The sequence below is a fragment of the Papio anubis genome, chromosome 1 (assembly GCF_008728515.1).
Source record: "Papio anubis isolate 15944 chromosome 1, Panubis1.0, whole genome shotgun sequence".
Lineage (NCBI taxonomy): Eukaryota > Metazoa > Chordata > Mammalia > Primates > Cercopithecidae > Papio > Papio anubis.
In genome coordinates this window covers 202,824,100-202,851,347 of record NC_044976.1, presented here as the reverse complement: position 1 = coordinate 202,851,347, position 27,248 = coordinate 202,824,100, and the positions used below count along the sequence as shown (strand labels likewise).

The following is a 27,248-nucleotide window of genomic DNA, read 5'->3' as shown; positions in this document are numbered from 1 at the left end:
GGCCCATGCTCAGATTTTCTTTGTACTCACTAGAATAATGGTTCTAAAAATGCCTGGTCATAGCAGCTATAGTTCAAGCACAGGTTTGAGTAAAACCTATCCTAGTATTTTTGCTGGTAATATGAACATTTCACTAACAAAGCTAATACTGCCTCAGTGGGAGGCTTCCATTTGCAGATGAAAAGCAGTGTATTCTCTAACTAGCCGGGCGAGGTGGTGGGCGCCTATAGTCCCAGCTACTCAGGAGGCTGAGGCAGGAGAATGGCGGGAACCCGGGAGGCGGAGCTTGCAGTGAGCTGAGATCCGGCCACTGCGCTCCAGCCTGGGCAACAGAGCCAGACTCCGTCTCAAAAAAAAAAAAAAAAAGAAAAGCAGTGTATTCTCTAAAGAATCCAGGTGAGGTTATATGCTCGCTCCCATCCACCCTTCTACTCACTCACATACCTGTGAGGTGGATGGTTTTGGCAGGCTGTGGGCACTTCTGAAGCAAAGTTAGAATGCCACTGCTTTAGCGACATACCAACATTTGGAGGCTTTAATGCTTTTGTCTTGTAATAACGTGTCCACAAAACACAACTTCAGTTAAAAATAAACATAAACAGAAGCAGCAATCAATATAGAGTACTCACAAAATAAAAAGACCCACTGCGACCATGCTTTTTTCTCTTGCAAATTCCAAGAAAAATACTACACAATCACAAAGTATTGTCTTAAAATTATTATCCTAGATTATTACTGTCTTTTTAAGTATTAATCCTCCTTATTTGGTAGCCAGCCATGAAGAAATTCCAGGAGGAAAAAAAATCAAATTTGAGGTTTCCATCACTAAGTCACCATAGCTATAAATACCCATAAGATTAAAAATAATCAGCAGTAATTCTCAAGGACAAGGTTACAAGAGAACGTAATTATTCATATTTAATACCAAATTTGTGAAAGAGCTGCAGGCACAAATATTAAAGGTCAGCTTGAAGGACTCTTGAATATGTTTCGGAGAAATTCTCTAAGCTTGTTATACAAAGGGAAAAATCGTGCAAAAGGTGTTCAAGAAGTTGGTAACTCCATGAAAGGACAGCATCGCTGTTCCATTTACCACTTATCAGATGTTTCTCCCTGAACAGTGTGCCATTTAACAGTATTAGAATTTGTTTCTCTTCGTCTTTTTGTTGACCCATAAAAATTATACATATTTATGGGGTACAGACTGATACTTTGGTACTTGTTTACAACATATAATGATCAAGTCAGGGTAATTAGCATATGTATCACTTTGGGTATTGATCATTTCTTTGTGTTGTGAACATTCAATATCCTCTCTTCCGGCTTTTTGAAAATATACAATAAATTATAGTTAACTGTATTCACCCTACAAAGTTGCAGAATACCAGAACTCATTCCTCCTACCTAGCTGTAATTTGGTATCCATTAACTAACCTCTCTCCAACCTCCCCTCCCCTCAAGCCTTTCCCACCCCTAACAACCACAATTCTACTGTCTATTTCCATGGGCTCCATTTTTTTTTTCACTCCCACATATATGTGAGAACATGCAGTATTTATTTTCTTGTGCTGACTTACTTCACTTAACATAATGTCATCCAGGCTCATCCATGTTGCCACAAAAGATAGAATTTGATTCTTTTTTATGGCTGAATAGTGTTCCATCAGGTAAACACACCACATTTTCTTAATTCGTTCATCCACTGATGGACACTCAGGTTGATTCCTGGTCTTCGCCTTTGTGAACAGTGTTGCCATAAACATGGGATTGCAGATATCCCTTTGATATACAGATCTCCTTTCCTTTGAGGAAATACCTGGTAGTGGCATTCCTGGATCACACAGTAGTTCTATTTTTAGGGTTTTTTTGAGACCTCCGTGCTGTTTTCCACAATGGCTGTACTAATTTACACTTCCAATAGCTATAAATAGCCATAAGATTTAAAATGATGAGTAATAACTCTCAAGGAAAAAATTATGAGAGAATGTGTATAGGAGTTCCTTTTTCTCCACATCCTCACCAACAATTACTATTTTTCATCTTTTTGATAATAGCCATTCTAACTAAGGTGAAATAGCTCATTGTGATTTTCATTAGCATTTCCCTGAGGATTAGTGATGCTAAGCATTTTTTCATATGCTTGCTGGCCATTTTTATGTCTTCTTTTGAGAAATGTCTATTCAGTTCCTTTGCCCAATTTTAAATCAAATTATTTGTGTTTTTGCCATTGAGTTATTCGAGTTCTTTGTATATTCTGCGCTAGTCCCTTGTCAGATGAATAATTTGCTAATATCTTCTCCCATTCTACGGGTTGTCTCTTCACTCTGTTGATTGTTTCCTTTGCTGTGCACAAGCTTTTGGGTTTAATATAGTCCCAATTATCTATTTTTGTTTTTTGTTGCCTGAGCTTTTGAAGTCTTAGTCATAAAATTTTTGCCTAGGCCCATGTCCTGAATTGTTTCCCCTATTAAACAGTACTAACTTAAAGAATTTCTAGCAGATAATATTGAATGCAACTAACTCCCTTGATTTTAAGTTACATATGCTTGCTTTCTCTTCTATACTAAGGGGAATTCTTCAAGAAAAAATAATTATTATTTTTATAGTTATCATTTCCCTTTTTTGATGTCTGTCCCATTCTAAGATGTTGTACAGGTAAATATGTGTGCACGTGTGTGTGTTTAGGGTTGGAGCATCCTAAGGAAAGTTTCCATATTGGTACCAGTATTATTATTAAGATGAAATCTAGTGCCATCTTGTGGGCAGAAGAGGTAACTGACATGCTAAAAATTCCAGAAACCAAATTTCATTCCTTGGTGTTGAGTCAGAATTATAGCAGATTTCTTGGTTATGTTTTAACTGGGAATCTTTCATTAAATGCCAAAAAGTAAATAAATGTGTAACTAAAGTTTCCCCTCTCTTCTCAGAAAAAGAAAAGCTAGATTTTAAAGCTGGATTTTACTAGATTTTTAAAAAATCTAGTAAAAATAGTCATATACTATTCAGTCTGCTTTGAATAAACTCAGGGTATTAGCCAAGGAACATTTGAGAAGAAAAGCAAGAGTGAAAATCTGACCTCAGAAATGCTAAGATTTTGATTTAATCATTTTATCACTGAAGAGTAAAGAATCACTGGGATGATTTTCATTTTTTCTTCCAAATTTACTTCCCCTTCCACCAGATTCTTAATCCTTTCCACCTCCCCCAAAGTTTCCCAAGGGAAACAATAAATATTAATTTTGATAACATAATCAAATCACAGCTAGAAGAAAACTGACATAGCTGAAAAATGGAGAAGAAAACTCACATCTAGTGCACCTCTGGATTTTTCTTTCATCTATGTGTGAAGGCAGAAGCCTCATCATAAAAATAGTGTATTCTCTAATTATGGCTGACTGACACATAAGACAGACCAGTCAGTGACCCTGCCAGCAACCCTCCAGCTAAGAGAAAACGTCAGAAGACAGCCTGGAAAAGGACCTTCCCCGACCCCCAACCCCAGAGAGGTTGAAGGTAAAAGTGATAAGCATCCACAGTCTATTCTCACCTCATCAAACCAAATAATCAATAACATATACTGGATTCTCATCATGACCACATCATACTAGCAATTTTTTTTCTTTCTTTTTTTTTTTTTTTTTTTTTTTGAGACAGAGTCTCACTCTGTTGCCCAGACTGGAGTGCAATGGCACAATTTTGGCTTACCGCAACTTCCAGCTCTCGGGTTCAGGAGATTCCCCTGCCTCACCTCCCAAGTAGCTGGGATTACAGGCACCCGCCCCCACACCCAGCTAACTTTTTTTTTTTTTTTGTATTTTAGTACAGACAGGGTTTTACCGTGTTGCCCAGTTTGGTTTCAAACTCCAGAGCTCAGGCAACCCGCCCCTTTAGGCCTCCCAAAGTGTTAGGATTACAGGTGTGAGCCACCACGCCCAGCCTTCTTTCTTTTTTATTTTGAGACAGAGTTTCGCTCTCGTCACCCAGGCTGGAGTGCAATGGTGTGATCTCGGCTCACTGCAACTTCCATCTCCCAGGTTTAAGCGATTCTCCCGCCTCAGCCTCCCGAGTGGCTGGGACTACAGGCACCCACCACCACGTATTTTTAGTAGAAATGGAGGGGGGTTCACCATGTTGGCCAGGCTAGTCTCGAACTCCTCACCTCAGGTGATCCACCCACCTCAGCCCCCCCAAAGTCCCGGGATTACAGGCGTGAGCCACTGCACCCAGCCGTCATACTAGCAATTTTCTGATCAACTGAGGACACCTGCAATAACCTAAATGAGTCACAGGATGCTGCAAGGTTTCCAGTGTTTCATAACACATATTTTATAAGACAATTTATACACACTTGACAGAAAACTGTCACTGTTGCACTTTAAATCAAATTACCATGCCATTAACAAACATCTGAGGAAAACACTAGAATCCATCCGAGCACTCTAATACATAATACATATACCCATAGACAGGTATAGACGTTGACATAGAGATATTTTGTACAGATTCTATAAAAGTGAAATCTGCATTGCTCGGTCATCATCCTGCTCTGGCACTAGAAAGAATCACTAAATACCGTGGAGGTATTTGTTTTTTCCTTACAACAAGTAGACTACATAATATTAAAGAACTTAATTTAGTGAATCAATATATGTCTGCTATTATTGATCGATATATTTTCATTATCAGTCAATAATATCTATATGTATTGATTGATTGACATATTGATTGATTTTCTATTCCCTTTAGTTTCTCCTAACACATTACTAAAATGATTTAGTCATCCTTGTATGTTGTTATCACAATGTTTTAAAAAGCTTCCCTAGATTTACTGGGTGATTTTTGTGTCTGAAGGATTTTAAACCTTCATGGGAAAGTACCTCAGGGGACTTGATACATTTTGTTGAAAGTGCTGACAACAATATCAGTGTCCCAGATAGCGGATGACATCATAGATCCCTGTGGAAGCAATGAACTTAACGATGAAATATTAACAGTTTTGTTGTTTTGGATCTTCACAATGCCACGTGATGTTGGTTCAGTACGCTCAGCTAAAATACGACTCTGCCTCAATTTCAAAAGGAGTCAATCAGTTAATCCATCAATAAAGTACGCTGAGAGTTAGATCCCTGTGTGCTGTGACTACGATGTGCTCCTAACGCTGTTTTCTACATGGAATCTCATTAGGCCATTACATTAGAACCATGAATCTAAGCCCACAACTGAAGATACTCATTCATTCACTGTTTTACAAAGTTACTTCCCCATCTCTTTCCCGGTTCTGATAAACAAAGAAAACTGATTAACAAACCATCATTCTGAGCAAACTATCGCCAAAGGACAGAAAACCAAACACCGCATGTTCTCACTCATAGGTGGGAATTGAACAGTGAGAACACTCAGACACAGGGTGGGGAACATCACGCACCAGGGCCGGTCGTGGGGTAGGGGGAAGGGGGAGGGATAGCATTAGGAGAAATACCTAATGTAAATGACGAGTTAATAGGTGCAGCACACCAACAGGGCACATGTATACATACGTAACAAACCTGCACGTTGTGCACATGTACCCTAGAACTTAAAGTATAATTTAAAAAAAAAAGAAAAAAAAGGACACACAAAAATCTTTCAAAAACATGAAAACAGGATCATACCTGAAGGCAAACTGATTCGATGTCCATCTTTGAGCTTTAAACGACTTCTCTTAAACTTCCCCTTCCTCTTCTTCACTTTGGGCTTCTCCTGGTTCAGCTGGAATATCAGAATGTTAAGTTCCCGCTCCAGCACGTCGATCTCGCGCTCTGCCAGCTGCTGCTCACGCCGCTTTAGCAGCTCCTCCTGAGACTTCTGCTGCAGAGCGGCCCGAGTCAGCTCCTCTTCCCGGGATCGCAGCTCCTGCGACAAAGATTCACACCTATCGGACTCATTTCCAGTAGGAAGAATGGAATTCCGTCTATGACACTACACCGGCAACCCCTCGGCCACGGGCACCCCTGTGCACAAGGAGAAGCTGAAATTCCTTCTTCCTCTGCTCAAGCCCTTGTCACTCAGGTCCTCACGGGAGGAAGGTCTTTGGAGTCAGGACAATCCCAGCTGAAACCTTTTCAGCGGATTCTTCACTTAAATGAAAGCCCGAGCCTCTGCGCAAACGTCATCCTCCTCTGTTAGTTTTATGATCCTAAAAGAGGCATCATAAATGTTCTACACTTGGTTTTTAACATTTCTCCCTCTTCATCTCTCACCTGACCCACAAAATAGACATTAACAAAGGGCAACAAAGTGCAGATGTGAATGACCCATTTCAAAATAAAGCCAAAAGTTCAAGCTCAATTAACTAAAGCATAATTATTTTAGTTACACAAGACTGCAGTTCGGACGACTTAGAACTTCCTTAGGGTATTTACAACTTTGCTTAGGGAATAAAACATCTTGGTGGAGAATTCAAGCTAAGGTGTTAGGAGTCTGTTGAAGGCCTGTTGGAAATGAAAATGAAGCTACCTCTAAAATTGCAAGCCAAAGGAAAATACATTCCGTATACAAAGAACTTTTCAGATCCCACTGATACATGGAAATTATCACTTTATTACAGCTCTCAGGAGTTAGCTAATAAAAGTTCCTTTCTGACGATACCGATTAAAGTTAGACCTCCTCTTGGTTTTGGTTTTTGAAATATTGAACTTCTGAGAAAGAGAAAATCGAAGAACTAAAAATACTTTTATTCCTATTAGGAAAAATTATTACACAGTAAAACTGAGAACTCTACAAAGTTTTCAAATCATATCCCCATTTGTATTTCATTTCTATGAAGTGTTCTGTTCTTTACCAGAGACAGAAATATTCTTTGTAGTGCTGACCTACTTTCTTTTCTAAATTACTCTGCTAAGAAATCAAGCACTCACATAAAAATCAAAGCATCTGCAAGCTTTTATTTCCACTGCTCCAGACAAATTTCATCTGAGAATACCCTAATACCATCATCTTTGTTAGAAACTGCAGAGGCCTTCTCAGGTGGAGCTTTGGGCTGTGAGCTTTGAGAGCTATGAGTACTGTGCAAACATTTCCTACTTTACATAAACAGGCCACACTTTAAATAGGCCCACCTCAGCAATGCTGATCCATGAAAAACACAGTAAGATTGGGGCTCCTGGAAGAAACTAGACCCAAACCAAGGGACTAGGATGCAACTCAAATCTACTAATGATTTGGACTTTTTACAGACGGACTCAAGGAGTAATCTGAGCCTATCAGTACAATTATCATAAAGAAAATAAACATGGAAGACCGTCCTCCCACAAATAAGTGAGACAATATCACGAAGAGACTAGGGAGTGCTAATAAGAAAGAAATGTATTTATTCAGATCAAACTGATTATGAATTTGGGGTAATTCTACCAAAGTGGACTGAAATTCAGTCCTGAAACTTTCTTTAAATTTATTTTTTCAAACAAATTTCGCAAGCAAAACTGCAGGGTAAATGATTTATTTTAGACCACATGGTGTTTAAATCACTTCAGCTAATATATGTCAGTTGGTTTTTATTTATACAGCAGATGAGTACTTCTTCATTACACTGTGTCAGATATAAATTATTATTTACTACTTGAAAAAAAGGGGAAAATGTTACATGTTAAAAAATCTGCAATCCATTTTTTAACTAGTGACTTCTGTTCAACTAGTTTGTCCAAATTGGACATTTTACTATAGTGTATTTGGAGGCAGAGGACAATTTCCAGTCACTTTTCAATTTCTAACTCATTAAAACTTTTTGTTAAGATATTACTTTTCAGTGGTGTTGATACCATTCCAATTAGCTATTGCTAAATGAGATGGCATGAGAAAGCAATCAGAACAGCAAATCCAATTAGGTTGTGTGTTGCTACGATAGTAATTGAATAAAAAAACAATTTTAATTCCAGGTACCAAGTGAAATCATGAATCCCTGTGAACAACTTTGTAAATAATAAACAAGAAATCACTTGCCTAAGACTTCAGAAGACAAAAAAAATAAGATTGAAGAGAAAGCAGCAAAAGTACTCTTCCTTCTGAATACATTTTAACACATTCAAAAGTAAATTTTAAAACTGGGGTATGAGAACCCTTTGACTACTTCGAAAGTATGAAGCACAAAAACGTTCTTTTGGTTGATGAGATTACTAGCAGTAATATTTGTTGAATTGCTTGGCACAGGCCACTCTGGTAATGGCAAATCCAGGTCCCTGGCAGTGGCTGTTAATCATTAACGGTGGCATGCCTCCGTGTGGGGGGTTCACAGACAGGTGCATGCACAAAATGCACAAATACAGACACACAGAGATAAGGAGCCAGGAGTTTAGGGAGGGCCCAGTATCTACGGAGGCTACGGCTTACTGAATAACACAGACCACAGTCAAGTTACTGACCATTAATTCCAAGTCTCATGCCTCCTACCTTAAGCAATCCGCGGACAAGAAAGGCAGATAGGGCACGTACACTATGCTTTTTACTTCATCAAAAAAGATGCAGCTGGAAACTTTTAAGCCAAAAAAAAAGTATTATATATTCTTTAATTGTAAATCCAAAGGCTTACAGGATACCATAAATGCTGTATTTCAAGGAGCAATGCACAAAGATAAAATACAAAGTAAAAACAGACACCACTACATGATAGCTCAAAAATCAACCAAAAAATAAATTACTATAAATCCCAAAGTAGAGAAAGAGCTGACATCCACCCTGGAAGCATGCTTTTATTTTAATACAACATATAATTAAGAACTCACTGAAGATGCCTATATCTTCCAGTTTTATAAACAGTTGTCAATAATTAAAATAGGTTAAAATAAGGCCGGGCCTGGTGGCTCATGCCTGTAATCCCAGCACTTTGGGAGGCCAATGCGGGAGGATCACCTGAGATCTGGAGTTTGAGACCAGCCTGGCCAACATGGTGAAACCCCTTCTCTACTAAAAATACAAAAAAAAAAAAAATACCTGGTTGTGGTGGTGGGTGCCTGTAATCCCAGCTACTCGGGAGGCTGAGGCAGGAGAATCACTTGAACTCAGGAGGTGGAGGTTGCAGTGAACCAAGACTGCACCACTGCACTGCAGCCTGGGTGACAGAGTGAGACTCTGTCTCCAGATAATAACAATAATAATAATAATTTTTTTTTTTTTTGAGACAGGGTCTTGCTCTGTTGCCCAGGCTGGAGTGCAGCAGTGTAGTCATAGCTCACTGCAGCCTCAGCTTACCAGGTTCAAGCAGTCCTCTCACCTCGGCCCTAAACAAAGTGCTGGGACTGCAGCTGCAAGCCATCACACCTAGCCAGTAACTAATCGTGAGTAATGTCACTTCCAAATTTTAGATTCTAGGATTTGAAGCTTTATTTCTTTCTCAAAGTCTTCTCCTGCTCTTCAAAATCTTTTTCATTTTTGTAATTAAACACCTAATTTTAGAATTCCTGAAAACAATTTGGGGACGTCTTAAAAAAAAAAAAAAAAAAAAGAGTCTTTCCTATATCATTTTAAGTCAACAAAGTACATAAAAGTTTCCAAGAAACATGTCAATGATATCATCGGTAGTAATATTTCAAAGAACTGCAGGATGTCAAACCTATTCCAGTCAGTGGCTTTCCAGCCAGTTTTCCAAGAACGCCTGGGCTAGGGAAACTCAGCTTCTGTGAAACGTCACCACTTTCTTTTTTGTTTTCTGAGACTGATACTTATTTAGCACTTACTAAGAGGCAGGGCTCTGGCGGTTTTGCATACAGTACTCACTTAAGCCCCGCCCCAGCCCTGAAGGACACAGCGTTGCAGTGATGGCTCCAGTGATGAGGAGGTACAGAGTAACAAAGTCAAAGGCCTCAAAACCATCAGGCCCAAGAGCCCGAATGCCAACAGGGCTGTCTGGCTCAGAGTTCCTGGTCTTTACCACTACACTAGGCTGCTATTCTGGCATTCACAAAAGACTTAATATTTTTAAAAAGGGTTGGTGGTGGCTGGCAGGGGGTGGGGGGGGCCTATCATATTTTTCAGAATCCCATAGAGACTTCCCATTCAGTCCCGTCCTGGAGAAGGGAAACAGGCGGTCATCCAAGCAGTCTATTTCTCCACCAGCCAGCTCCAAGGGCTAGCAAGTCGTTGACTTGGAGACCAGCTTGCCATCCCTGCAGCATTCACCCAGAATCCTACTGTGCACCTCTGGAATAACATGCAACTGGTGTCTTCTTTCCCTACTTGAAAGTCCTCCCCACGCATGGGCAGCCCCAGCGGTCCCCACCCCCTTGTGTGCTGCGTGTCCTTCCTGGGTTTAGACTCCCAGGCTTCCCCATCCTCTCCCATGCCACGCCAGGAGGCTCCTTAAGACTTGATGCTCGCAGTCAGATGTCACTCTGTCGGTCTGAGCAGAACAGGGCAGATGGGATTGCTGTTTCTCCTTGATGAACTCCAAGTACTCATTAGTGGTGTCACGGTCTTGGGTTGCATTTACCTGTTGTGCATTTTTCAGTGTAACCCAATACTGAAAAATCTCAGGGACAGAGTGAATTATCTGTATGTCTACTTAAAAAATGACTTTAAAAGAAATTGATTAGAAGAAGGCTGGTCTCAAACTCCTGACCTCAGGTGATCCACCCGCCTCGACCTCCCAAGGCACTGGGATTACAGGCGGGAGCCACCACGCCTGGCCATTAGTCTTTCTGAAATGTTATGTATAGCTCACATTTGTTTCAATGTTTAATATTAGAAGGGCTTTGTTCTTTAATTCGAAGTTTGGAGATGTGTTTGCAACCAGAAATATGCTGTGGGAACTTAACTCTTTTCTATCAATCAGCCTATGGTAAAATTGGTTTCATTATACATCATTTCATTTATAGTCACAGTTTCCTAGAGCCTATCCACAACATTGAGTGAGGACTTACTGAACTATACATTTTCCCATTGCATAAGAATACAATAGTTTAGGCATCTATTCCCCTGTTAATGGATATCTGGGTTGTTTTAAGCTTTGCAGTATTACAAATGATGCCTAAGTGAACAACTTTAAGCATGTTTCCTTGAGCACATGTGTGAGTTTCTGAAGAATCTATAAGCGGAAGTGGAGCAGCTGAGTCACATGCCTCTATTACGGCATAAGATTCATAACAGGAATATGTATACACTTTAAAATTCATTGCTCACTTTCAACAACAACAATGACAATAATAATAATTGCTCATTAAAACAGTAATAATTGCCACTATCTCAATGATTAAATTAGATATCAGGAGTATATTAACAAATTGTACTTAGGTTTATTTAATACCTGCCATGTGCTGAGTCCTGTGTTCAATGCTGTGTATGCAAATGAACAAGAATGTAAAAGCATAGTTCATGAATTTATTATCTTATTATCTAGCAGAAAGGACAGACCAAGAACAATTACATCAGCAAGTATTAATACAGTATGACTTATGCCATGATAAGTGAAGCACAAGACATTCTGATCACCCACAGTTTACCCGGTGGAGTAGAGTAGGGGAGGGAGCTATCAGGGACTGAGAACGGAGGGCCCACCACTCATGAAGTGGGCACAGAAGCTAGGGAGTAAACAGGATCTTCAGCAGAGGAAAGAACATGTGCCAAGGTTACAGGCCAGGAGCAAGACATCATGGGGACTGGAAGAAATTCAGTACGGCTGGGGACAGAGGCAGTGGAAATTTAAGGCAAAATATGTAAGGAGGAAGGGAGTGAACGTGGCAAAAAAAAGTGGGCAATGGAAGCAAGGCTGATCAGATTTGCATTTTAGAAGGAGAAGGGGGCAGATGAGGGGAGCAAGGCTGGACAGAAAGTGCCCAGTAAGGATGCTCCAGCAGCCGTGCTGGTGATGAGTGGGGTTGGCAGGGATTAGGGCAGAAAATTGCCCCTGAGGGTCTTTGTCACACAGAAGACCACGGGAACATTGTAAAAAGACCCTTGAGACTGGGTACCTGGGAGAACAGTGATCCCATTATCACAAATAAGGGAAAGAAGGAGAGAAGGCACGGGGAAGTGGGAGGAGCTTCTGCTTCAATGTCTGGCTTCAAGAGATTACATGGAGCCCCTTTTGAAAACTTGTCAACAAGGTCAAAATCACTAGCCTGGCATTCAAAGGATCATTCAAGGGTACAAACGCCATATCCATCTCCGAGTCCTAGGACTGTGGCACTATTCTAGCCTGTAGTAAGAAAGACAGCCTAACACTGAAACTCAAAACAATCTCCCACAGACGGGTTCTGAAATCACATTTTTAAGAAAATATTCTGCATTTCAGGGAATGCCTATGACACACCTGTTATTAATTTCTATGCCAGCACGCCAAGAGATAATGGGGAAGGGAGACAAATAAAATGATAAAATAATGACAAAAAATGAGGTTGATTAATGCCTACAAAGTGTCTCTTATGCTATTCGTTCTCTCTCTCTTTTTTACTTTGAAAATTCCTCTAATAAAAAGGTATTTTCCCCAATTATACATATTGAGTACACTTCTGTTTTGTTTTTGTTTTATTTTTAACCTGAAAGTGAGAATCAACAAATATTGATATCTAAAAATATTTTAGATAATGCTAACAGTGCTTCTCGCCTCATATTTTCCACAATTTTCATAAATTTGAGTACATTATGCTATTTAAAAATTTCTCTCACCTTTTCCTTTGTTCTCAACTCATCAAACATTTGCTGAATTTCTAGTTTCCAGTCATCTTGCATGGAATGAAAAGATTCTTGAGGCATTTCAGTCATCACTGCCCCTTCAATAGCAGTCAGCTGTTCAAGAATTAAGGCAAATGATGGACGAATATGAGGGTCTTGTTCCCAGCATTCTAAAATAAACAAGAATCACATTAATTCCATCTCTCAACACAATTCAGATTATCCCCAAGACATCAGAGTTGCTAAGAAATGTTTTACACGGAAGTGTATTTCAACTTAACATTTGTCATTCCAAACTGGAAGCCTCCATTTATAGTATCTGCTCCTGGAGATATTAAGAATCCATTGGTAATAGTTTGAATGGTTTATTTTACACAGTGTTCATGTCACAGGCATGCAGAATAATGACTATTAGAGGAGGCTGTTGCTGTCTATACGATACCACATTTAATAAATGGATGTGTGCTTCCCATGCTTTACTACATGATACCATGTTTCGGGGGTTAAGCCACCACAACCAGATGATTTACTGATATGGAGTCATGTAACTCAAACAAAGTCTCTAAAATGCTATATCCACATGAGAAGTTCTAAAAAATAGCCTAACAATGAAGGAAGGTAACTTGAGGCTTACAAAAAGAGTTAGTTAACAATTTCTAAAAGATAAGGATCAAATAGACATGGTCCTGGCAAAATCATGCCTGTTAAGACCATAAGGCATTTCTGTTCACTAAGTCAAATTTAAAATAGCAGATGTGGGGCCAATTCAATACTGTTTTTGAACTCTACTCACGTACTTAGTGAAAACATTTTTACTATTCAGTTGAGTTTTATACATTAAATAAGTCACTGATAAAACTGGATTGTATTTAAGCTACTTAGTCCATTAAAACTTTACCAGACATTCTAGATCAAAGACTAGGTTTCTGATTCTTTTTTTTTTTTTTTTGACAGAGTTTCACTCTTGTGGCTCAGGCTGGAGTGCAGTGGCATGATCTCGGCTGACAGCAACCTCCACCACCCAGGTTCAAGCGATTCTCCTGCCTCAGCGTCCCAAATAGTTGGGATTACAGGTGTGCACCACCACGCCCGGCTAATTTTTGTATTTTTGGTAGAGACGGGGTTTCGCCATGTTGGCCAGGCTGGTCTCAAACTCCTGACCTCAGGTGATCCGCACACCTCGGCCTCCCAAAGTGCTGGGATTACAGGCATAAGCCACTGTGCCCGGCCTCTAATTCTTCAAATACTAGGGTTACTTAAAAGTATTTGAAAATTAGAGTCACAGAAATTGCTTTTTTTACTTTTATTTTTATTATTTATTATTTTATTTATTTATTTATTTATTTATTTTCTAGAAGGAGTCTCGCTCTGTCGCCCAGGCTGGAGTGCAGTGGCGTGATCTCGGCTCACTGCAAGCCCCGCCTCCCAGGTTCACGCCTCTATTCTCCTGCCTCAGTATCCGAGTAGCTGGGACTCAGGCGCCTGCCACCACACTGGGCTAATTTTTTTTTTGTATTTTCAGTAGAGACGGGTTTCACTGTTAGCCAGGATGGTCTCCATCTCCTGACCTGCGGATCCACCTCCACTCGCCTCCCAAAGTGCTGGATTACAGGTGAGACGGCGCCTAGACTTGTTTTTTGTAAAGGGATATTCCAGGCCGGGCGCTGTGGCTCAAGCCTAATCCCAGCAGACTTTGAGGCCGAGACGGGTGGATCACGAGGTCAGGAGATCGGTGACCATCCTGGCTAAATACAGTGAAACCCCATTCTACTAAAAAATACAAAAAATCCAGCCGGGCGAGGTGGCGGGCAACGCAGTCCCAGCCACCGGAGGCGGAGGCGCGCGGAGAATGAAGTGGGATCCCGGAGTAGCAGAGCTTGCAGTGAGCGGGAGATCCAGCCACTGCACCAGCCTGGCTTATTGTGAGCGAGAGACTGGGCTTCCCCAAAAAAAAAAAAAAGGATATTCCAATGAGAAATTCTTGCCCCCACAAAGACACACACACAAAATACCTTTCATGAGCTTGGCAAACGGCTCAGGGCAGGTGGATGGAATGGGCAAAGTGAGTTTATTGACTGCTACCCCATAAGCCACGGCGAGGCCATCAATGCCCCGATAGGGCACTTCTCCCGTGAGCAGTTCCCACAGCAGCACTCCATAGCTAGAAAGCAAGAATTTCATATGTTCAATGGGCTAGATGGTGTCTTTTCCTTATGACACACTTAGTGAGATAAACACTTCGGTACCTTCATTCACTCCTAATAGGACACTCTTTTCCAGAAAAGCCTCTAAGTGGCTGACATCCCAAAGTGGGAGATGGATTCTTCCCGTCAACAATTCAAACACATGCAAATACATTCCATCCCAGAAATCAAGTATGCATTCATTTCTAGGAATTTAAACTACTTAATGAATAGGAAAGCGTAACAGTAGTACACAATTGAATTAAACAGGGTCCAGAACCAGGTCACACTTTAGGAGTAAGGTGGCTATTTTGCTGTTTCTCTTTCTATCTCATTTTTCCCACACGTAAATAAAACCTCTTGAGGATTATTAGGACACCGAAGAGCACAGCCCCACGGAGATCTCATGGTGCATGTCACAGGGCTGACACGGAATCATGTTGATTAACTATTTTTAAATAGTTTTTTGAAACTGTTTATCTTCCTGCCTCTCTCTTTATATTTAGGTGTGTTACTAATGTTTCTATCATATTGCTGAACAGTGAAGAACAGAAAGACATCAGTGTGGGCCGCCTTGCACCTGCTGGCAGGACATACGTCTCTTTTTTGTAATAGAGGAAGCCAGGGTGAAATGGAAATAAAAAGCAAGGCACAACTACAGTCCCTGAGTTCTCCAAAGCATCATCACATGGGATGCAGATGCAGCCACAAACAAGAACAAGCAAAGGCACAGAAGAGGATTTCTAAATGAATGTTTACCATGAAGGGTTGAATTTCACTACACTTCCATACCACAGACTGAGATACCCCAAATTCAATTTAGTACACAGGGACATAGGCATGAGCCTTCTGCATTGTATATATTTATTCTCTTCTGCTATCCAAGTCAGTACCTTGATTTTCCCTTATTCTTCCTCAAAACATAAAGTACACACAGATATCTTTTGTTAAGTAAATTTAAAGAATGAGAGTCACTCCATATGATGCACTTGACTTCAAATTGAAACACATAAGCATATAAGTAACACTGTCTTGTCAAAAGACACAAAATTGCCGGGCACAGTGGCTCACACCTGTAATCCCAGCACTTTGGGAGGCCAAGGCAGGTGAATCACCAGAGGTCAGGAGCACAAGACCAGCTTGGCCAGCATGGTGAAACCCTGTTTCTACTAAAAATACAAAAATGAGCCAGGTGTGGTGGCGTGTGCGCCTGTAGTCCCAACGACTCAGGAGGCTGAGGCAGGAGAATCGCTTGAACCTCAGAGGCAGTGGTTGCAGTGAGCCGAGATCATGCCACTGCACTCCAGCCTGGGTGATAGAGCAAGACTCAAAAAAAAAAAAGTAAAAGAAAAGACACAAAATTACAGCCAGATACTAGGAATAAGTACCTAAGTACCCCTGTTTTAACGCACTGTAGAATGGCTACAGTTAGCAATAATACATAGTTTCAGATAGCTAGAAAAGAGGATGTTCCTAACACAAACAAATGATAAATGTTTGAGATGAAGGATATGCTAATTACCCTGATCTGATCACCATACATTGTATGTATTGGAACATCACTATGTACCCCATGAATATGTATGATTATGTCATTTGAAAAATAAAAATAGCTGGGCATGGCAGTTCACACCTGTAATTCTAGCATTTGGGGAGGGTGAGGCAGGCAGAATGCTTGAGCCCAGGAGTTCGAGACCAGCCTGGGCAACATGGTAAAACTCATCTCTAAAAAAATACAAAAATTAGCTGGGCATAGTGGCAGGTGCTTATAGTCCCAGCTACTCAGAAGGCTGAGGTGGGAAAATCACTTGGGCCCAGTTGGATGAGGCTGCAGTGAGCTGTGATGGCACCGCTGCACTCCAGCATGGGCAGCAGAGCAAGACCCTGTTTCAAAACTCAATAAATAAAATAAAAATTAATTAAAAGGAACAGTCATATTTGGTTTCCTTTTAAATTCTACTAATAGAACTAGTGAAGCTCTATTCACTTTCCTAATCTTTTAAAACCTCGTTAGATTTAACTTTTTTAAAAATGTGAAATTTAGAGGCCACTGAATTATTTTATATGTGTTGGTTATATATAAACTTTTTTTTTTTTTTTAGATGGAGTTTCACTCTGTCGCCCAGGCTGCAGTGCAGTGGCACAATCTCGGCTCACTGTAACCTCCGCCACCTCCTAGGTTCAAGGGATTCTCCTGCCTCAGCATCCTGAGTAGCTGGGACTACAGGCGTCCGCCACCATGCCCAACTAATCTTTGTATTTTTATTAGAGATGGGGTTTCACCATATTGGCCAGACTGGTCTCGAACTCCTGATCTTGTGATCCACCGCCTCGGCCTCCAAAAGTGCTGGTATTACTGCTCACTAGCTATTTCTCCACTCACAAGGCCCTTAAAGCTGATCTTCAGTGAACTCTTCTATCAAATAATAGTGAGATCCGCTCTACCATCTCAAAATATTGTTTTATTTCAAAAAGGAAACATGTAATATATATAATATAATATATATAATGTACTACTTGTAAATTATACAATGCTAATTTGTTTGACCCTACAACTAAGCAGCTCCAAGAATGGGTAGTTTCTCAGTTTTTTTCATAATACAGTCAACTCTCGACATCCGCAGTTCAAGCAACCACGTATGGAAAATATTCAGAAAAAATCCAACAATAAGAAATAACAATACAACACACACACACAAATTAGCCAGGCACGGTAGTGCACACCTGTGGTCCTAGCTACGCAGGAAGCTGAGGCGGGAAGATCACTTGAGCCTGGGAGGTTGAGGCTACAATGAGCCATGATTGCATCACAGAAAACTCACTGGCACATCCTACAAAATCTTGGGCATTTGGTGTTAATTCAAATTATAACCAGTTTTAACTAAACTTGCGATTTAACAAGAAAGTTCTCCTCTGAAATGCAGTCATATGACAATACAAACGTCAAATTATCTGTTCCGTTGTCATTACAATCATTTTGATCAAAACCATAAAAATTAATTCAAAAATGCCTAGACTATTTATGTTGAGAATTACTGAATACTTTGGGACTCACTGAAATAAAGCATAGGAAGCACTTTCTGCAGATGTTTGCAAAAGGAAAAGCTCACCTCCAGATGTCACTTCCCTTAGAAAACAAGGAAGACTTGATCACTTCGGGGGCCATCCAGGCATAGGTGCCTGCTGCGCTCATTTTGGTGGTCCTGTGCCATTCCCTCGCCAACCCAAAATCTGTAATCTTCAATGTTTTATTGCAGATGTCATCATGCTCTATCTTCTCAAGTAGCAAAACTAAAGAAAAATCAAAAGTGAGAGACATTTGCACATTCTTTTAATTTTTCTGTCACAATTTTTCTATGGCATGTAAAACACAATCTTCACTGCAGTTGGCAGAATAAACAAGAATAAACTGGTATTTTACCATTTTACTTACAGCACACCTATTATAGTCTTTACTGGGTTATTTGTACCTGAAGTTACAAGTTATTTTAAGATACAATTTAATGCTCTTTATGAGTAGTTCTCTTTCTGAGAAAGTAAATGATTTCTAAGAGCAAGAAACATTTCCTGAGATATCACAAGTAGGATCAGCAGTCTGTAAAAATTTACCTGATATGAAAAAATATATTATTTTCTGACCTAAGTACAGAATCTTTTCTACGGAAATGGAGAATATTGAAATTAGATGATATATTACCATAGCTCATTATTATCAAACATTATCTTACATTAAATTTGGAAAGGGCTTACAGATTCTTTAACTGATAAAGATAATGTAGGAGATATGATTGCTTTACTGGAGCTCAAAATATAGCAAAAAGTAAACACAGCGGTCATCCAGTTGCTGGTTTTCCCAATGCCAGCCTCCTGCCAATGTAGAGGATGCACAAGGGCAACTCCCAGGAGTGAAGCTGATGCCAGCATCTGTCCTGAGCTCCTGTGTAGCTCTGCAGCTGCAATAAATGTGCTTTCTTTATCATTATTATTATTATTATACTTTAAGTTCTAGGGTACATGTGCACAACATGCAGGTTTGATACATAGGTACACATGTGCCATGTTGGTTTGCTGCACCCATTAACTTGTCATTTACATTAGGTATTTCTCCTAATGCTATCCCTCCCCCTGCCCCCCATCCCATGACAGGCCCCTGTTTGTGATGTTCCCCACCCTATGTCCAATTCTTCTCATTGTTCAATTCCCACCTATGAGTGAGAACATGCAGTGTTTGGTTTTCTGTCCTTGTAATAGTTTGCTCAGAGTGATGGTTTCCAGCTTCATCCATGTCCCTGCAAAGGACATGAACTCATCCTTTTTTATGGCTGCATAGTATTCCATGTTGTATATGTGCCACGTTTTCTTAATCCAGTCTATCGTTGATGGACATTTGGGTTGGTTCCAAGTTTTTGTGATTGTGAATAGTGCTGCAATAAACATACGTGTGCATGTGTCTTTATAGCAGCATGATTTATAATCCTTTGGGTATATACCCAGTAATGCGGTGTTCCTATTTCTCCACATCCTCTCCAGCATCTGTTGTTTCCTGACTTTTTAATGGTCACCATTCTAACTGGTGTGAGATGGTATCTCATTGTGGTTTTGATTTGCATTTCTCTGATGACCAGTGATGATGAGCATTTTTTCATGTGTCTGTTGGCTGCAAAAATGTCTTCTTTTGGGAAGTGTCTGTTCACATCCTTTGCCCACTTTTTGATGGGGTTGCTTGATTTTTTTCTTGGAAATTTGTTTAATTTCCTTGTAGATTCTAGATATTAGCCCTTTGTCACATGGGTAGATGGCAAAAATTTTCTCCCATTCTGTAGGTTGCCTGTTTCCAGTACCACGCTGTTTTGGTTACTGTAGGCTTGTAGTATAGTTTTGAAGTCAGGTAGTGTGATGCCTCCAGCTTTGTTCTTTTTGCTTAGGATTGTCTTGGCAATGTGGGCTCTTTTGTGGTTCCATATGAACTTTAAAGTAGTTTTTTCCAATTCTGTGAAGAAAGTCATTGGTAGCTTGATGGGGATGGCATTGAATCTATAAATTACTTTGGGCAGTATGGCCATTTTCACGATATTGATTCTTTGTATCCATGAGCATTTCATTCACACCTCACCTGCACCCTCCTCCCTGGCCCTTCCCAGCACCTTCAGCTTACTCCCTTTTGCTGATCTGCCTCTGCCTAGACCCACGCAGAAATGTTCCCTAGGTTTTCCACGAGGCTCTAATGTAGCTGGAGGCTGCCACTCTTTCCTCTGGCTAATCCCTTCTATAGAGACAGGAGAGGGTATCTGATTAGTAGAACATAATAATAAAGAGGCTCATTTTTTTTTTTCAAATGTTAGTTTTAGTAAAAACTAACACTTCTGAGTATATTCTACTTGTCAGGTGAGGTTATAGGTATTTTAATTACATAACCCATACGACAGTGCTATAGGTCGATACTATTATCTCCACTGTATACATAAAGACACCGAGGAACAGAGATGTTGAGTAATCTGTCCAGGGTCACAGAGCTAAGGAGCAGTGAAGTTCAAGTAGTCTGACTCCAGAGCCTATGGTCCTAACCACTGTGTACACATGTAGTTGATAGCTTTTACTAATTTTTCACAAGATCTTTCTTTATCCGTTGGAAATCTCTCTCTACTCAGGTGCCCATTCTCCTCCCTTTTGATTTCCTGTCATTGGTCAATTATTAACTGATCTAAACAGAGGCGGTGTAGAGTGGCGATGAACTGCAAGCCCTCTAGGGCCACCTGCTTGGATCCCATGTGCTTCTGCTTCCTTGCCTGTCTTGTGAATTACAATAGTACCTATATCATAAGATTGTAGGGATGAGTAAATGAATACATATAAAGTGCTCAGAACAGTGGCTGAGACACAGTAAGCAATCTGTAAGAACTTCACACACACACACACTTTCATCAATGGGTTTGAAAGTATTTTTAGCAAGTCTTCAAAATCAATTTCATGAACTTCAGGAAATCCTGCCTCTTTTTCAAGGCTTGAGATTTCACAGTGGATGTGCATTTTGATTGGATTGGATTGTCGAACATTTACAATATCAGGCAGTCATAGGAGCTAAGGTAATTGGAGGGAACCCAATTGGCAGAAACCAACACTAGGTTTAAATGTGGAGGGTTATTTGAGTAGGGGCTTATTAGATAAACAATCAATACTGAATAAATACTGTTATGTTATAACTTTTTTCTCCGTGTCATCTTGCAACCGAACTTTAGAGAGCAAGAACCATCTGTTCTATTCTTATTTCCATTATAGATATGAAGAATCCGATTTAGGATGGCTATATGCCCATGGTTATACAGTGGTTAGACAGTAAGGTCAACACGCTACCATTCCTACTCTTAATGCTGTACTACATAGGGAGAGATGGAGAAAAGGAGGGTGAGAGAGGCAGAGAGGAGAGAAATCAGAGACCCACTTCCATTTGAAATAGCCTTTCATTCTTCCTATCCATCTATACTGTCCTGATTTTCAAGGACCAGCTTCCTTAGAAAAACCCCCTAAACATCGCACAAAATTGTGAATGATTTTATCTTCCCTATCATTTGTTACTCACATATGACATTATTTTGTCAGTTATCTTTTTACCTAAGACTTCTCTACCTGTTATGTACAAGCTACTTAATCTCAGGAACTGTATTTTATAGCATTCTGTGAATCCTCCATATCGCCTAACATAGTGCCTTGTACATCACAATGTTCAATGGAATATCTTTTGTTAATGATAATTATCACCGATTCAAATAATAAGAATATTGCCAACCATTTACCAACTCTTGGCTATGCAGAGTTGTTTCCACACATTTAATATTTCACTTGATCGTGACACTAGTCTATGAGGCAGGAATATAATCTCCAGCTCAGAGCCTAGAAATGTTATCTAAGATCAAAGAGCTAAAACACAGAGCTGGAGTTCATCCCCAGCCCTCTTCTGTGCTGCTCAGAAGCTATTGGCTATAAGAAGAGGGCAAAGCAACCAGAAATCTCATTTTGTGAGATTAATTTTTGAATGTTCCATCCACATCAGCTAAAGGCATATTTGTTTCTCGGTCCTTATTCCCTATGAGTATAAAGAAAAAAAATACCTACAGAAAAAGAGATTTAGGTCCCCAATCCTTTAAACCCATGTACTTAAACTACAGAAAGAAGCTGAAACAATAACAAAAGAATACAGGGGAATTAATTAGCTTTTTTTTCATCAGCTGCATTATCTTTTCCTTCTAGAAATACCATTAATTTCACCTTTAAACAATAATTGTTCCTGCCACCAAAAGACCCCAAATTAACGATCAAAATGGCTTGCAGTTCTATAAAACTTTGTTTGTCAAAGCACTTTTATACACATTATCTCCCCATTCTTACAAACCTCCAGACAGGCAGACATGAGGAAAGGACTGATGAAAATAGGCTTCAAAACACTTCCTTGCCTCCTGATCCACACCCCAGACCCCAAGTAAGGGCTGGCAGCCCTTGCGATGCAAAGGTCAAAGAAAGTCTGCTCTAAATAATGAAAACAGCGTCAAAAGTGAGAACTAAAAACCAAACACTAACAAACTTCATTCCCAAATAAATGTGATGGCAGCGTATGATATTAGCAGGCTTGGTTCTGACAGTTTCAGAACAGCAGCCCCTATTCCTCGGTCCAAAGTTTCCACAGGAGCCAGGCACCTCCACACTGTGGGCTCACAGAAAAGAAGTTCAAATCACACTCCAAATGTCAACCCTTTAGGGTTCCATGAAAGGCCCATTGTTCTGGATGCCATTTCAGAGGTGTTCAGCAGAATTCCTGGAATGCCATATCTTTTGGGCAATGTGACTGAAACCAAAAATAGCCCGTCCCACAACAGGTAACATAATGGGGCACACTGCCAGGTTTCAGCCTAAAGACACGTGGTTGGCAGCCAACTTCCGCTTCCTGTCATTCACGCAGGCAGAACCACGGTGCACTAGCTGGTCACCACTGATTTTAATGTACAAACCAGGCAAACCAACTTTTTTGGCCACAGAAATGGTAAATTCTTGTAAGTATCCTAGCAACAACTGTTTGAGCACCCTTTCCTGTGACTTCAGTCAAGATTTTTGACCCTCGTTAGCCCCATTCTTTAACAACTGGCCTTTACAACCTTGTACTTAGCCTACTTATTCAACCATGAGGCACTGAATTTTTTTCAGCTCCTTTGAAGTTTCACATTGGTATTTTCAGAATTATAGTATATAACGTATATTTTTTTAAAAAGCAATTACTATGTACACCATGTTCTCAACGTTGATGGGATCACTGTGTCCAAATTCCATTTAATGAGTCAAATGAGTTTCAATTAATCTTTAACTGGAAATGTATTATCCAAAAAAATGTCATAAGCAAGAAAACAAGTTGAGAAAAGCAATAATGTGAAAGAATATATTAACAAAAAACTTTACCAAACTTTATAAATTTCAACTTTGAGGACAATCCACAATTTATATGGAATGAATGATAATTTTCTAAATTGACATATAGCATAGAATATTTCTCATATTTCTTTCCACCCATTCCCCAGCAGCACCAGTTCCCCTTCACCCCAGCACCATCTGCCTCCCCCCCTTCCCCCAACTTCTACCCCAGACACATACCCCCCACTCACTATCCAGCCTATGGAATAAAGCCCACACTTTCATTTTGGCCTCCGTCCCTTCTCAATCTTATTCTATAAAACTTTGTTTCTCAAAGCACTTTTATACACATTATCTCCCCATTCTTACAAACCTCCAGACAGGCAGACATGGGAAAGGACTGATGAAAATAGGCTTCAAAACACTTCCTTGCCTCCTGATTCACACCCTGGACCCCAAGTAATCTTTCCAGCTCTCTTTTGTACTCTCCCAAATGAACCCGATATTCTAACAATTCCGTGTGCCATTTCCCAAAACTACAGCATTGCCTTTTTCTGTCTCCTCACCTCCCTGTGCCTCCTTACAGAATGGAATGCCTTCCTCTTCTGCCCTCTATAAAACTCACACTTCCTACTGGACCTTCCACTCAATCAGGGCACCAGCACTGAGCTTTTAGTCCAGACCTCCATGGCATTAACTGTGAAGTCACTTACAAGTCCATTGGCCTTTGGAATCGCAACACTTCCTGCTCCAATATTAGATGAGTCTTTAAGCAACATCTTCCCATTGCCTTTTGCCTAACCTCAGCTACTTCTCTGCATTCTAATACATTTAGACGGTACCTTGCCCATTACACTTAAATCCTGTCTTGTCTTCCTTGTTACAATCTCATCTTATTAAATTGTAAGCAGCTTGAGGATAGAACTTGTGCCTAATTAATCTTTTTTTAATACGGCACAGCAACTGGCATTTTAACAAGCTCAAGTGTTTGTTGAATGAATGAGGAAATTAATAATGAATACTCTTAGGGGAAGAATGAATATGAAGAAGACAAATTATTATAAGCTTTTTCTTTCATGCTAAGTCAGCTGCTAATTACAAAAAATCGATTCACCTCTAACCTCCTAAAGAAGTATTAGGATCCTGGACATTAAGAAATGAAGACTGTTGGCCAGATGCGGTGGCTCAGGCCTGTAATTCCAGCACTTTGGGAGGCTAAGGTGGGAAGATCACTTGAGCCCAGGAGGTCAAGACCAATCTGGGCAATACAGTGAGAACTCCTACAAAAGAATTTAAAAATTGGCTGGGCATCATGGCACTCGCCTGTATAGTCTCAGCTATTTGGGTGGTTGAGGTAGGAGTATGACTTGAGCCCAGGAGGTTAAGGCTGTCCTGGACTGTGATAGCACTGCTGCACTCCAGCCTGGGCAACAGAGCAAGACCCTGTCTCAAAAAAAAGAAGATGAAAGAAGAAAGAAGGAAGAAGGAAGAAGGAGGAGAAGGAGAAGGAGGAGGAGGAGGAGGAGGAGGAGGAGGGAGGAGGAGGAGGAGGAGGAGGGAGGAGGAGAGGAGAAGGAGAAGGAGAAGGAGAAGAAGAAGAAGAAGAAGAAGAAGAAGAAGAAGAAGAAGAAGAAGAAGAAAAGGAAGAAGAAATGAAGATTGTTTTAAAAATAATTATAGCAAAACAGTTATTTGAATATTGATCTATCAGTGAGATCTGACATAGCTGATCATTCTTCCCTGATACACTTTCTTCACTGGTCTCCACACTTCTGATTTTCCCCTTTACTTCTAGCTATTCCTGGGTCCTCCCTATCTCCCTGACCTCTAAAGACTGGAGACTACTAGGACTCAGTCCTTGGACCTCTGTCTAGTTTTTTCTTATTTACACTCACTCCCTAGATAATCTCAGTCAATCTCAGGGCTTCACATATCTTCTCATGCTGATGACTCTCACATTCATATTTCTAACCTGGTTCCCCTTCATCTAATTTCAAAACTGCTGCCAGTATAGTCCTGTTAATATGTAAATCAGACCACAGCTCTCCTCTGTTCAAAAGTCTCTTGTGTCGTAGTAAAAGTCAAAGACCCTGTAGGCCCCGAGGACTGCATAGTCTGAGGGATCCCTGCTTCTCCCTCATGTCCTGCTGTTCTGCCCACCTTCACTTTTCTCCCAGCACACTGGCCTCCTGTTTTAGAAATCTTGCAATTTCTGTTCCCTGTAACAAGCATGTTCTTTCCCAGATAACCCACTTCCTCACTTACTTAGATTCTACTGAAAATCCATCTTCTCTGCAAGACTTGGCTTAGACACGCAATCTTTGACTGCTTAACTCAACATTTCCATCCTTCTTTGCAACTTTAATTTTTATACTGAGCACCTACCACTCTGCAAGATACTACACATGTTATTATTTATTTTGCTTAATGTCTGTCTCAATCACTAGAATGCAAGATCCTTAAGGGAGGAATTTGTGTCTGCTTTGTTCACTACTCAATACCAAGCGCCTAGGAGAGCTCTGTACATAGTATATGATCAACAGGTAACTATTGTATAAATGAATGAGCTAGCATACTAAATACAAGAAGAAAGGCTTCTGTAAAGAAAAAACAGATGTGGTAAGCTAAAACAGAACTTTACATTGCTCGTATACTGAAATAAAATCCATCTTTCATGGGACAAGCCTTTTCATGGACACATAGTATACACAGTTCTAATGAGAAAATCACTTACATTTCATTGTATGTAAAGTCTAGCTCTAAATTTCTATCATGTTAGCATTTTAATAGTCAAGGTACATAATAAAGCAAACTGAGGCAGAAATCTTCCATAATATTCTACATTAAGATATTAGTAAGAACGTAACATATTTAATACAACCGATGCATTATTTACAGAAAACCTGAAACAAAATAAACCACTTAAAATCACGTGAAGCCAGATCTTCAGAAGTAATAATTCAAACATCCTATATGCCATCAAGATACTTTCCAAAATGGAATATGATTTGCTCTTTTTCCAATAGCTTAAAAAATGCACAAACCAGTAATGAACCCTGGTAGTGAAACAGTTACAAGAGCAATTTAATACTTTATGCCTCCACCTTGACCCAACTTATCAACCCAAGTCACAAGCAGGCCTGCCAAAGTGTACAGATCTCAGCGCACCTGCAGCGAACAAGGCTCTGAACTGTTTCCTCATACTGCAGGCTGCCTGGAATCACCCAAGTTAGCCAAATTAAAAAGACTCTCATCTCCAACTAAAATGAACAAATACCTGATTAAGCGACACCTGATTTTGCAGAATGAATAAAAATAATAATGTTATTAGGCTGCAAAGAGTTGTAGAAAATGTTTAGATATCAATGAGTTCACATACACACATTAGGAAATATTTGAAGCATAAATATTTTAAATGTAAAACACTTTGAAGTGTTTCTAAGTAAAATATTAAAATGAATATAGTCGACAGCTTGCATTTACATTTTGTCTTACAGTTTACCAAATTCTGTGACATTTATGAGGAATTGGCAAACTAGAGCCCACAGGCTAAATCCAGCACAATGCCTCTTTTGTAAATAAAGTTTTATTGGAACACTGCCACACTCATTTGTTTACATATTGTCAAGGATGTTTTTGGCTACAACAGCAGAATTACATAGTTGCAAACAGAGACCATATGGGCTGCAAAATCAAAAAGATTTACTATCTGGCCCTATACAGGAGAAATTTGCCAACCCCAGACTTACACTATCTCACTTAATCGTCACGTCACCCTATTCAGAAAGCTAGTGGAGTCAGACAGAGCTCAAACCTTCTACCACAACAACACTATTTGTCCTCAAATGTGAAAAGAACAAATGCTCTGAGATGTACCTTTTCTCAGAGTCATAACAGCAGAATATATCAGGCATACTGTCACCTGGCTCCTGCTACGACTCACCATACACTTATCAGCAGACAGTTACTTGATTTGGATATAGTCTATAGCCAATGGAAGAATTTCTATATCAACCCAGATAACATATAAGA

At 40.0% G+C, this 27,248-nt stretch overlaps 1 protein-coding gene across 1 annotated transcript in view; it reads right to left on the bottom strand.

The window, feature by feature from the left end:
• MAP3K21 (mitogen-activated protein kinase kinase kinase 21) overlaps window positions 1-27,248 on the bottom strand; it is a 53,832-nt gene that overhangs the window by 17,239 nt on the left and 9,345 nt on the right. The window contains exons 2-5 of the mRNA XM_003893755.5: window positions 17,933-18,113; window positions 14,652-14,800; window positions 12,634-12,809; window positions 5,652-5,892 (exon numbers count right to left, since the gene is read on the bottom strand). Coding sequence (XP_003893804.2) covers window positions 5,652-5,892; window positions 12,634-12,809; window positions 14,652-14,800; window positions 17,933-18,113 — 747 coding nt within the window. The remainder of the gene's footprint in view (window positions 1-5,651; window positions 5,893-12,633; window positions 12,810-14,651; window positions 14,801-17,932; window positions 18,114-27,248) is intronic.